This window comes from Denticeps clupeoides, unplaced genomic scaffold (genome assembly GCF_900700375.1).
Source record: "Denticeps clupeoides unplaced genomic scaffold, fDenClu1.1, whole genome shotgun sequence".
In the NCBI taxonomy this organism is placed as follows: Eukaryota; Metazoa; Chordata; class Actinopteri; order Clupeiformes; family Denticipitidae; genus Denticeps; species Denticeps clupeoides.
In genome coordinates this window covers 1-13,438 of record NW_021629971.1, presented here as the reverse complement: position 1 = coordinate 13,438, position 13,438 = coordinate 1, and the positions used below count along the sequence as shown (strand labels likewise).

Genomic DNA, 13,438 nt, shown 5'->3' with positions numbered 1-13,438 from the left:
AAATAAAAGAGGGTCTCATGATCCACGACAGGCAATAGAAATGCACCTGAATCTGACCGGAGTCGGTGACCTTACTTTTCGCAGGTTGCTTTTCTTTGATGAGGGCACACTCTCGTTGTCGCTGTAGGAAGGTGGTGTGCTTGTTTGCCATAGCCATGGTAATCTGGGTGACCGGAGGGTGGCACCAAAGGCAGAGGCGGCACCCACCGGGCGCTACTGGCCTTGCTTCGGTTGCTATCGCTGTCCAAACGCTCCCTGCTCCTCCCCCTCGACTGCTCGCCCAGCTTCTTGCGCTCGAGAGCTTCGCGCAGGAAGCTGTCATCATAGGCATCACGCCTGTCACGGTTGTGCTCCAGGTCGGTCAAGTCGTCACGGCTACGGCTGCGCCGGCCCATGAAGCCGGCCCCACGGTGACTCTCTCTGCGTCGGAGGCCATCAGGGGAGTAATCACGTGGGCGGCGGTCGTCACGGTTGCGCTCATAACCTGCACGTCCACTACTGCTCCACTCATCATCAGAACTGTTTTACACAAAGGAGAAGAGAAACCAAATGAACAAAGCAAAGAACCTCGGACAGTATCGAGAAACTTTTCAACACAAGGACACTGCAGCTCACCTCCTGCCACCACCTCGTCCTCTGTCGTCATAGCGCCGGCCTTCACGGTAGTCATCGTCACGATCTGGATAACGTCGGCTCAGGTCATCTAGATCATCCATGGAGCGGGTGCGTCCACGTGCAGCCATGTTTGTCTGTGGGGGTCCATCGCCCCGACGGTAACGGTCGTCACGGGCCCGGGCAGCATGCTGAGAGACGCTGCTGATGGTGCTCATGTTCTCCTCCACATCATCGTAAAGTGTGTTCAGTTGAGGAGGCCGTGAGCGCCCCCTAGTCCTCGGGTCTGGCGCATCGTGCAGGGAGCTCACTTCACTCATCCCATCAACTGACAGGAAAAAAAAAAAAATTTAATTCACATTTTTAGTTGAAAAAATTATTTACCAGAGATCAGTATATTGTCTACAAACACATTTTACATTACTGTTTCTATTTTGCCAGTGTGGGGGAAAAATGCTAACTATGTAACCCTCTATTTAAACACACAGGTTTGTCACTGATGCGATTCTCTAAAGCAGTGTTTGTCCTGGAGGAACATCTGGCACAACGTCTTCAATCCAGCCCTACCTTAATTAGGCTGAGGTGATTGTTAATGGCCTAATAATGAGTGAAGATAAGTCGGTTGGAATGAAGACGTTTGGTAAGACTGCTCTAAAAGATATTTTAATCTCAGTTCTCAGTGGGACAAAATGCACTGCAAACATCTAACCAGATTAATGGAGAAAAAAAACGGTCACCCCGTATCTCTGTAGAACAGGTGGAATTCTGTTAACAGCATCATTTACAGTGTCATACTCCTCCGTACGCGCTCAGTGAAACATGCACTGGGAGATTGCTTTGTGTTTTCAGCAAACTACTACGGTCACAATTATATGCATAATCAAACATAGGACACTGTAAAGGAGAAGCTCTTCACTGAAAGAACAGTAAAAGCCCAGAAAAAGACCCACAGCGGCTGTATTTGCCTGCAGCATCTCCCGGACGACTGGGATCAAGATTGGCCAGTTCTCGCTCCATGTAGTACATCACACGTGTGGGGTTTCCATCTGGATTGGCCTGAATTCGGTATCCACTACGAGCTGGGAGGGAGGGGTTAAAAAAGGGGGCCAGTAAGGACACAATGGAAGAAAGTACCTGGAAAACGATTTCTTGAAAACAGAGGGGTGAATGCCACACAAGTTTCAGAATGTGTATTACTTACTTTGGCCACCTCCCATGTCGTGGTCTTGAAGCAAAGGAACTTGAGATCCCTGGCCAACTACAAAAAAAGCAATAAAGGCACAAAATTAAATTGTAATTATTTTATTAAAAATTGTAAATACTAAAGCAGTGTCTGACATGGACAAGATGAGGTAATTGTGGTACATACCTGAGCTGGCACTGTCATAGTCTCTGCCATATCCGTTGGATGGGGCCATACCGACACCTTGGGGTATTGGCAGCATGGGGATGGCAGGTGAGGGTCCCCCCATGCCGTAGGCAGACTGGGCATACATGTTGGGGGTGTAGACGGTGGGGGCGTAGTGACTGGGGATTCCCGACTTTACTGCTTTTCCAGCCTCATATACTGCAGGTGAACAGAGCCAATGATGAGAATGAAACCCCTGCTTGGCCAGCTCACCATTTCAGTTGGGGGAAAAACTACATATATACTTCTCTTCATCTCCTAGTAACTACAGGAACCACTGAAAAGGCTTATTATAACTTTAGATTGAAGGGGGGCTTGACCTCATACTTCATAAAGATGGTGTCGTTTTAAAATAATTGTCTTCAATTAGGGCCAGCTCAGTTCTAAAATGCCCTCTGGACCCAGTGGACGTGGTGGCTACGCCGTCATCTCCCACCCCTGCAGGAAACCCTGGTATTTCCTGCCAAGCACTGTCAGCTAACCACACATACATAGACTAACACACACATCCAGTACAACATTTTCTTATGTTCAACCTGTGTATGTATGTGTGTGTATGTACGTGTGTGTGTGTGTGTGTGCATACACATTTTTAATACAATCCACTTTCCTCCAGACTATTTATTTCTATAGTGAATTTTATCTCTCTCATAGGAACTTCAAACAACTCAGCACCCTGCTTTACAACTAATCAAGTTGCTTGAGAACTTCAGTTAAGTGCTAAGATTACAGGTGTGGATTACTCACAGGCCCGGGGGCAGCAGCAACGCTCCGGACAGCAAGGGCAGCTCACGAGGCAGCAGCACGTGTGGGGACAGCACTGGCACCAGCAGATGCCAATGAGGAGAAGCACTAGTAAGAAGCCCAGGACCACCAGAACCACCAGGAGCTTGTCTGATGACAGAATGATACATGGAGAAAGAGAGACAAAGTAGAAAAGGGGGAGAGAATGTGAGGGAGAAAAAAAAACGTAATTTATCACTGTTCGTACAGGGCTTCATGGTGACCTCAGGTTAACCACTTTAAAACAGGCCATGGCTTAGCTTAGTCATAGCAGTAAGCTGTTAGTCATCACAAACTGTTCTTGGAAAGTTTCTCAATACAGAATCATAAGTTCATGTAGGTTTAATATGTTTAACAATATCTCATAAAATAAAGAGATTAGATGAGATGACTCTACATTTGTCATTAATTTGCCTACATAAACAGCATTGTGTGGTTTTGTATGTATATTTTCGTATGTAAATATTTAATGTATTTAAAAGGAAATCCCGCAGGCATCACCACCATGTACAGCACATATTTTCTTTTTTAAATCATAAAAGCAAGCAATAAAATAAATCCTTTCTGGACACTGAAATGATCTGTAAATAATTAGATTTATGAGTGGTGAAAACTTTAGAGATTTTGGTTTGTCCAACTTGTTTTAGATTCAGAATGAAAAGAAAAAAATAATCAAAAAAAATGACAGCAGCATGTGAAGTCATTCCTCATCTTAGTAATATACGTGTCATGGTGAAGCCTTCGTGTCAGGAGCTCCATAAATACCAATAAATTATCAAATTATGTTTTTTCTTCACATTCATGATATTGTGGGTCTTATACTTTGAATAGGTTTGGATATATATGAGAAAACACATTTGATCAGCATTTTGTAAGTGAACTAATAATATTTACACATAATGCAAAGATGTCAGCGAGCACAAACCTGATATCTTTATATTCGCTCTAGACTTTTGTACCAGTTCGTGTTTTTTTTTTTTATTATGGCCCATGTGTTCCCTTTAATTTAAACCATTAAAGCCAGGTTGGAGCTGTTTTTGTATTTTTCTTTTGTGTTATTAATATTTAAACAGCACGTGCACACAGATTGGGCCGCCACAGTAGCTCAAAGTTACACCAATTGGTGGAAATGATCATCAAAAGAAAGGTTGGTTCAATTTTTTTTTGGACTCAATAAAGAGGGCACTGGTGGTACTAGTAACAGTAAAAGTACCTTCCATGACTAGTAACTCAAAGCCAGGTAGGAGGTCTGTAGTATTTGACTTTCTCTCTGTGAAAGAAAGATAAAGCCGTGATTACTGAAAAAGGCCCTACGCTGTTTACTCTGAGTGACTAACCGACCAAAGTCCTGGCAGCTGACGTTTAAATGGGTGGTGGGGGGAGATGCCACATGCATTCATGGAAGAGGAACAAACCCTGTGGTAAAGGGGGGGTCATGCAGAACTCACCAAGCACAATAAGCTCTGAGAAGCATTCGCCATTTCCCGAGAGATCCTGAGAAGAGCTCACGGAGCAGTAATACACGCCGCTGTCACCCCATGCTGTCTGCACAATGTTCAGGTCCGCATCTGTGGAGAAAAGAGACCATACTGTTTATGTTCTGTCTGTGGGGGTCAGCAGAGGTCGATACCCAGGGTACTACTTTCACAGCACTATATTAGACGTGCCGCACTGGGAGTGTCAGTTTAAACCTAGTCTAAAATAGTTTTTGAATGGCAAACTCAATTGAAGTCTAGGACTAGCCTTAATCAATGAATGGAAAACTGGCCCTCTGCATCTCATGAGGACTTTTTGTTGGTGTGTAATTATTTCAGAACCCTAAAGGTGAACCTTAATAAGCCTGTGGGGATGATTGACAACTCACAGACCCTACTTCCTCAATCTAAGTCCTATTGAAAGCCCTCCTGTCATATGCACAAAGTCCTGTCTCCTATATTTTCCTCCAGATCTCTACAGTAATATCACCTGTATATGCGGGTACCGGGGGCGTCAGTCAGGCATTGCAGGGCCACTCCCACCAACAAGGAAACCATGCAGTTAGACTATCAGCATTATGATGGGCAATCTACTGAAATGCAACTCAACTCCAGCATTCGCAAAGCTCGGGGAAAACAGGAATCTGTGTGTTACATGCTAGGCTAAGAAAGGAAATGAAACCCCTCACCATTAACGATGCTGATCTTGCGCCCTTGGTAATCTGGTCCCAGGGCGACAGCCATCTGCTTCGAAGCGACGATGCGGACGGTCCGGGAATTGTCAGGACAATCGTTCACTGGGTTGTAATTGGGATTGTTCTGGGCCAGAGTGTTGTCTACACTGCTGGGGTTGAGGGCCAGGCTGATGGGGTCCTGGCAGTACGATTTGTACTTCCAGGTGATCAAGGGCGGCGATGTGGCTGAGGTCTGGAACTGACACGGAATTGTAACAGGCTGGAAAAGCATGACCACGTACCTTTTTCCTGGGCACGTGACACTGATGCCTGTGGCACTGCCTGAAAAAATGAAGAAATGAGGAGAAACAAACTTCAAAAAGACAGGTTGGCAGTAGCCTAGTGGGAAATACACTCGCCTATGAATCCCACATACTACCATCATGTCCCTGTTTAATTCCAATTTCAAAGAACTTTATTTGCCCCAGAGGGGCAATTTAGAAGGCACAGGGGAGCAGCTTATGTATAACACTTGTTACAATAGACACAACGTAAAAATTTTCCTTGTATTGCACTATGAACAACATAACAGAGGCAGTAAGAACATCATTTAAAAAGGTGTGGGGTGATAATGGTTGTTTTGGGGGGGTGTACAGAGTTCAATAGAAGGACAGCTTTAGGAACAAAGGTGACCTTCCACCTCTGTGTCCTGCAGCTGGGGAGCCACTCAAAGGCAGAGTTCAAAGGGTGTGAGGGGTCTCTAATGACCTTGAGTGCCAGCCTGCATGTCTGCTGGTCAAAGATGTGTGATAAGGATCTCACATGCAGTCCAATGATCTTGGAGCACACGCTGACGGAGCTCTGTGGCCGATTTCTGTTCTGCATGCTGGTGGAACGGAACCAGCAGACGATGGAGAATGATATGACACTCTCTATGAAGGAGTAGTGAAAGGTCTGTAAAATGTCTTTCCTGACTCCAAAGGACTTGAGCTTCCTGAGGAGGTATTGCAACTGATGACACTTTCTGAGGATCTCCTCTGTGTTCGAGAACTTCAGTAGGTGGTCAAAGATGGTACCCAGGTACTTATACTCCTCGACTAGCTCACTTAACCCCCGAGTGTGGCTCTGGATAAATGCCGTAAATGACGCTCATTCCGGGCCATCAGCGAGCAATCCTGACTCGAAACGGAAGTAACAGGGCAGGGCTGCGTGGGCTGCCCGGACACGCAGGGCCCTCCCACGGTTTAAAAACTAAGCTCGGGCATCTAATCTGAAACCACCCAAACTATGCAGTAGGAAACGTGCAAAAGTAGACTTTATCCACAATGCATCGGCTTTAATGTAAAAAAAAAAAAGAAAACTTGAAAAAAAAGAACTTGACGGGCCGCTCGGCTTTGTTTTGTTAGAGCTTCGCCATTTTGTGATGAAGGGTTAACCGAAGTAAACATCCTCCAGAACTTACTCTACACCTGACAACTAATTAACTACATGTAAACGGAATTCAGTTCTGTCCGAAGGTAATGATTTCCATTTTGTGAGCAGAGGAAAAAAAAAAGTAAATCTCCGATCCAACAACTTACCTGTTAGGGCGAGGACGGCCGCGACCATTTCCAGTAACATTTTTATTCTTTCAGAAGTCGACTAATGCCCAAGTAATAAAAATAAAACACGGACGAAAACTCAACAGGCAGCACCTGTCAGAAACGACGGTCCCGCGGGTTCATGCTCATTTTAAGGCAGGTTCGTCCACCATTTTGCGTCCTGAGAAAGGTATGGGAGCGAAACCAGACAGGTGAGGGCAGAAAACGCGGACGCCCAGAAGACGAGTTCCGGGGGCCGCACGGAACAGGGACATGACGGATGGTCGATTTCGTGCATTTCTCAGTAAAACAACACTCGGGTAAAAAAAAAAAAACGTCTCTTTACAACATTACATAAAAGTTCATTGTTTTACTTATCTGTAAAGCCAATTCTGTAAAGCTGCAGGGCTGCTCCCCCTACGGATGAAAACATGAATGGTATGACCCTGGCAGAAACTTATTTACCACCGACAGTCACGCCTGCTTTCAGTACGTAGGTGCAATCTATATTTAAGTCAGTATAATGTCATACAATACAACATTTTTTTTGTCTGATAAGAAATTTACTCCAGTATAAAGCCCTCAAGTGAAAGCCCTCCCTTTAAATTACCACTTGAATAAAATTCATACGTATTTGCCTTCAAATGTACTTATGTACCAAACATAAAAGTACACTGATTTATTATGTTCTATTATTAGTGTAAGAGAGCTCTCTCTTAATCAACTAATTTAGGTGTCACTTTTATCAGAAGGCCTTTCATTTGTCTAACATTCATTACAATGATCATAACCACAAAACATTGAATGCAAACAATTTCTATAAGGTGAAACACATTAACTTTTGAGTAAAAGTATAGTAACAACCCTGGCCAAGTCTGATTTGGGATCTGGTGTTGGTAGAAATTTCAATGAAAGCGACTTAGAACGAGGAACTGATAGTGGAGCAGAAGAGGGGAGAACAACCCCCATCACCATCAACAATGCTGAGGTGCAGATAGTGTGCAGCTTCCTTTTCCTGGCAGCGGCATGAGCCCTCACACTCTCTGGATGTTCTGTGTTCTACTGAGAGCATGCTATCATGGACTGGTATGGAAACACCACCTACTACAACCACACATAATAAAGCCAGTACCTGAACTTGAATGGAGATTATTGTGTGTATGGTTATCTGTAATATAAAAGAAATAAAATAAGAACAAATCAGTGTTCAAACAGATCAAACTAATTCAACATGACAAACGTCTAACAAGGAAAAAGTTATGTGTCTACTTTAGCAAGCACATTATTTATTTAAAATCATTTTAAAGACTAAAGGACACAGTGGCATGTCCCTCGCGCAGTACAAGCTAAACAGGAAAAATATTTTATGTTTTGCATATTATTTTCACATTATGATTATTATATCAAATGATCTGATCAAGTATGTGGTAGCCTAATAAAATGATGAGCCATACCAATTAATTAATATTGAAGCCATATTTTAGTCACCTTTTTCCAGTAAAAACTTCAAAATGCCCGGTACAGGTAATTAGGTTAACTGATTAGCTATAATGATTATGAGAGTCCGTAAAAATGAGTAGAAGTCTACATCATCAAAATATTCCGAGGACCTGGAGATATCTCTGTGCATAAAGGACAAGTTTGAAGACCTTTATTTGACACCCATGGTCTCCAGGCCCTAACATGACACTACATCACTCATTGGCATGATTGTGTCAATGACATTACTAAATGGGCCCAGGAACATCCCCAGAAACCACTGTCAGTAAACACAGTCCACCTTGCCATATTTCACAGTCCAGCTAGCCATATTTCATGTCCCGCTGAACGAGTCCAAATATGACCTTGTTGGTAATAATCTGCGCCGTGTCCTCTGAGTGTTCAGGTGTTTGATGGCTTGTGGAAAGATGCTATTGGTAAAGCTAATAGCTCCATACAGCAGGCAGAGTGTCTTATTAATTTATTTTAATTTATGATTGTATAAGGCATATGCAAAAACTCAAACCATGCAGTTGCTCATGTTCCACTGTGTCGCTAGACGTAAGCCATACTTAAACTTGACAGGAGGAAAATCTTACCAGCCATCTCTGTGATGCCCTGCACCCACTCGATCATTGAATCATCACATGCCACACCCACTTTACACAGAGCGCCTGTCCACAAAGTGATCATGCCGTCAGTGCGCGTCTATGAACTGACACCCGTGGAGTGATTTCCTGCAAATGTCCCATTTCGTTTTTTCTGTTTACAGTATGTTTGGTGGTTCAAATAATTGTTCCTGTTTTTGCACCTGCGTCCCTAACCTTTTTCTCCTTCCCTACGCATTCCAGTCTGACCTGGCCTTGGGGGATTACTTTTCAGTATTCCTAGCTATAAAGTTCACATTCATGTGTAATTTGTCTAACAAATGTTTGGCTTTGAACAGTGTTTGATAAATAATCTTGAAATGTTGAAATGAAACATACCATTCAGTGAGGCTCTGCATGGGCAAACTGAAAAATAATCAAAGATAAAAGCATTTTTTGATAGCCTTTGCAGTCCCAAAAAACATTTGTCATGTACTTTCTTTTAATGTTTAAAATGGTGAATTGTTTACTAACTTAATTTGTAATTAAAGGCAATGCAAAATTAAAAAATTAATTTAAAGTGAAGTCATTGTGATACACAGCAGCATTTAACCATCACCTTTAGTGAGCAGTGGGCAGCCATGACAGGCACCCGGGGAGCAGTGTGTGGGGACGGTGCTTTGCTCAGTGGCACCTTGGCGTGTTGGGATTTAAACCGGCAACCTTCTGATTATGGGGCCACTTCCTTATCCCACTTCTGACAGATAATCCTGTTTTTTAAATGCAATTTCCCACTTGTGGGATAAATAAAGGTTGATCTTATCTTATCTTAACCGCTAGGCCACCACTGCCCCGCTAGGCCACAACTGCTCCACTGTATGGTGCAGAAAGTATTTAGCACCTACGAACAATCAACAATTCAGGCCCTCATTGTGATGCTTCACCATAGCACCTGCACCTCTGTGTAAGCCACACACATGTCAGTGCAACCCACCCGTACACTTCCTGATCTTTCCACTTTAAATCTCTGGTACACACGCGAGTGGGAGTCCGATATACACCTACGTGATGTTGAGTTTACTTGTGAATGTTCTGTTTCTGTGCCTGGGACCCTTGCCTTCACTCCTACCCCATGGCAAGACACTCACAGAGCTGTTAATTCTTCCTCAAGAAGCGTGTCTATCCTTCACTTGTTCCCTGTACTAATGGCGCCTGTTTGAACTCCTTATGTGTATAAAGGACACCTGCCCACACGTTGTGGATCATTGTAAATCGCGCAGGGGGCAGAGGTGGCCTAGAGGTTAAGGAAGTGGCCCCATAATCAGATGGTTGTTGGTCCTAATATTGATCTGCCAAGGTGCCACTGAGGTACCACTGAGTAAAGTACAATTCCCACACTCTGGAAAGGATGAATGGAGCCATGTATTGGGCAAAAACCTCCTTCTATCAGTGAGATTATTGCTGGATCTTCCAGAAGACCCGGGTTCGAAACCCCACTTACTCACATTGTGTCCCTGAGCAAGACACTTAATCCTAAATTGTTCCAGGGGGACAGTCCCTGTAACTACTCATTGTAAGTCGCTCTGGATAAGGGCATAAATGCTGTAAATGAGTAATGGTGAGCAATCGACCTCACACAAAATGAGTAATAAACACATTGCCCGGGCAATGAAGGAGTGACTACATAAAAAGGTTCTGGAGTGGCCTAGCAAGTCTCCAGACCTCAGTCCAATAGAGAATCTGTACCCACCGACTGCACCAAAACATCAGAGCTCTTGAGAAGATCTGCATGGAAGAATGTAATCTGCATGGAAGCATGGTGAAAACCTAAAGGAAACATTTGACATCAGTCATTGCCAACCAAGGTTTCATTATATAGCTTTTGCTATTGACCAAATACTTGTTTTCTGCACCATTATACAAATGAATTCTTTTTTATTAATATTCTATTTTTTATTAATTTCAAACCTCTTTTTTTGCCCCACTGTATATAACCATGGCATTTACAGTTTTTTTCTGTACATTTAACTCCAAAAATGTCATTAGTTTCTCTGCTGACTAAATATGTTTGCACAGTATTGTATCTTCTCTGGAATTTCCACTAGATGCACCACAGCAGCTTCTACAAATTTACAGCCTGTAAATTTGGGCTTAACTTCATCCATTTCGGAACCATTGGCTATCTGTAGGGTGGATGCTGTAAAGTCCACAGTTGCATTTACAATCGTAATAATTGTTGTGGTGTAATTTGTACAAATAGGGTGGTAGGAGCCTAGTGGGTAACACACTCGCCTATGAACCAGAAGACCCGGTTTTGAATCCCACTTACTACCATTGTGTCCCTGAGCAAGACACTTAACCCTGAGTGTCTCCAGGGGGGACTGTCCCTGTAACTACTGATTGTAAGTCGCTCTGGATAAGGGCGTCTGATAAATGCTGTAAATGTAAATGTCAAATGTCAAATATAAACAGTGGATGCGAACTTGTCAGTCAGGCTGCAGGTTTGTCCTTCATTCTAGAATTATAAGTTGAGGAAGTGTACAACAATCATAAGAAAATATAATATACATCAAAAGGCATTGTCAGGATTTACTTAGAAAGAACAATCCTCACGTCAGAGGCGCATGGTGGGATGATGTCTGTAGATGATGTCAGCATATGTGTTCCATATAGAACAGGACATTAACTGACCCAACAAGAGAGTTGAACACAGCAGGGTTGCATCCTGTAATAACATAAGGCATTATTATGACATGCTTAGCTATCTTACCTCTTTGGGTTTTATGAGTATATGCCATTATTTTAGGCTTACTTGTAGCTAGATGCAAAAAAAATGTACCAGGTCTTTTTACACTAGGAATACACTAGGTAGGTGGAATTATCAGTATGAGGATCAGCCCCAATACTATTAAAATCCTATTAAATAGTAGTAGTAATAATAATTATTAAAAACAACAACAACAACAATAATAATATGTAACTTTCATATGAGACCATTTTTGGATGTGTGAACAAGCTCAGCATTACTCCCAAAGTGCTGTACCAACATAGTAATAATACAGTAAGTATTAAATACTTAAGAAATAAAAACATAATTAATTAAAATAAATTAATCTCAGAATGCCTGTGTGTAAAGGTATGTTTTCAGTTGTTTTTAAGATGGATGGAGAGAGCTTGATATACAGTGGTAAAGCATTCCAAAGTTTTGGAGCTATAGCTGCAAAAGCTCTATCGCACATGGATTTTAAGATTGCCATCCAGGTTATGAAATGTGTCATGCCCACCACTAGTCCAACAATCCATGTTTTGGTATAAAAGGAGTTATATAATAATCTGTAATGATTTAGCTAAGTGGGAGCATACAGAGGACAATACAGGTGATAAAACTGACCCGTGTGGGACCCCATACCTACGGAGTGCCACAGAGGAAAGGAATTCACTAACAAGGTTCGCTGGCTGAGAGGGGAGTCGAACCATAAAAGTGTTGTACCTTGAAAACCGGCCCACTGTTCTAAACGGATGAGCAGGATGTCCTGGTTTGTGGTATGAAATGCTGCACTGAGGTCCAGGAGAATTAAAACAATATTTTCCCCTGGGTTGACTGTAATAAGTTGGTTGTTTGTTACACGTAACAGTGCAGACTCTGTAATATTAAGACTTCTAAAACCTGACTGAAACAGTGTTTTTATTTAAATGACTTAAAACTGAGCTAGAAGAATTTCCTCTAAAAGCTTTGACAAAAAGGGAAGTTTAGAAATTGGCCCGAAAGGTGTGGTTCTTTCCACAGGGCCCTTGTCAGTTCATAGAGGTATTAATATTTGCTGTATGTCTTGACCAATACATCCAAATGTTTAAAACGTTTAACTGGGGAGTGAATCTGTGACTAAAACTGAAGTTTTCAAGTGCCACCAAAAATGAAAAAAAAAAAAAAAAAAAAAAAAAACTCACTGAAACTTGGTACACTTACATTTACAGCATTTGGCTACAGGAAGCCAGTGGGGGGGAGTGTAGCAGTGGGGTGGTGTGGGAGAAAAACCAGTCGTGCTGCTGCGTTCTGTATTAGTTGCAGAGGCTGGTGACCCAGGTACTTTACTTGTGGTTTCCATAGTTGCAATTTGTTTTGCTGACTTTGTGCCCTTCCTTAGCCAAATGAATTAAGAGGGCCACAGTGTCTTCTTTACATACTTGGAGAAGCCAGTAGTATGTCATCAACGTAAAGTAAAATCTGACTTCCCCCTGGTGGTTGAAATTTGGACATGCAGGCATGCATGGCTTGTGAATATATAGTGGGGCTTTCACAATAGCCTTGGGGAAGTCTAGTGTAGGTTTAACGCTTCCCTTGAAATGTAAAGGCAAACCAAAATTGACTGTCTATGTCTATGAGAAATGAGAAAAAGGCATTGCTAATGTCATTCTCCATCCTACTGAGGGAGCTTGCTTTTTTACAGGAAATATGGGTGTGTTACACGGGGAATCATTGCATTCAACGATAACCCCAGCTTTTTGTAGATCACGTATAACCGGTGTGATGACCTGTAATGCATCAGGTTTGAGAGGGTACTGCTTAATGCAAGGACGATATTCAGTTTTGGGTCTGATTTGTACTGGTAAAATGCCTTTAATCAGTCCAACATCAGACGGTCCTTGTGACCACAATGATTGGGGAATTTGAGCCAGTTGTTCGTATTCTTCGTATTCTTCAGTGAGCAAAAAATGTCACTGGTTCCTGGAGTCCATATGTACTCCAGCCTTGGTCTGTATTGTCCAATACAGCCATTTTCTGGTGAAGCCTGTCTGTGCACTATATTCCATCCTGTCACCCAGGTTGGTCCAGTCCCTT

General features: G+C 42.7%; 1 protein-coding gene and 1 long non-coding RNA gene across 2 annotated transcripts; both read right to left on the bottom strand.

Annotated features, from left to right (window-relative positions):
* Nucleotides 1–6,789, bottom strand: LOC114778579 (lipolysis-stimulated lipoprotein receptor-like). The gene is given in 11 exon segments (XM_028967135.1): nucleotides 1–137; nucleotides 140–519; nucleotides 616–940; nucleotides 1,563–1,691; nucleotides 1,814–1,870; nucleotides 1,982–2,179; nucleotides 2,768–2,914; nucleotides 4,017–4,073; nucleotides 4,252–4,371; nucleotides 4,968–5,294; nucleotides 6,533–6,789. Coding segments are annotated over 11 exon segments (1,902 nt in total). The 5' UTR covers nucleotides 6,573–6,789; the 3' UTR covers nucleotides 1–15.
* Nucleotides 6,790–7,037: 248 nt separating this feature from the next.
* LOC114778580 (uncharacterized) lies at nucleotides 7,038–11,323 on the bottom strand. Its single transcript, XR_003746405.1, has 4 exons — nucleotides 11,212–11,323; nucleotides 10,349–10,425; nucleotides 8,998–9,024; nucleotides 7,038–7,700 (listed from the first exon to the last, which is right to left on the bottom strand). It is a non-coding gene; the product is annotated as an uncharacterized LOC114778580 (long non-coding RNA).
* Between the last annotated feature and the right edge of the window lie 2,115 nt (nucleotides 11,324–13,438).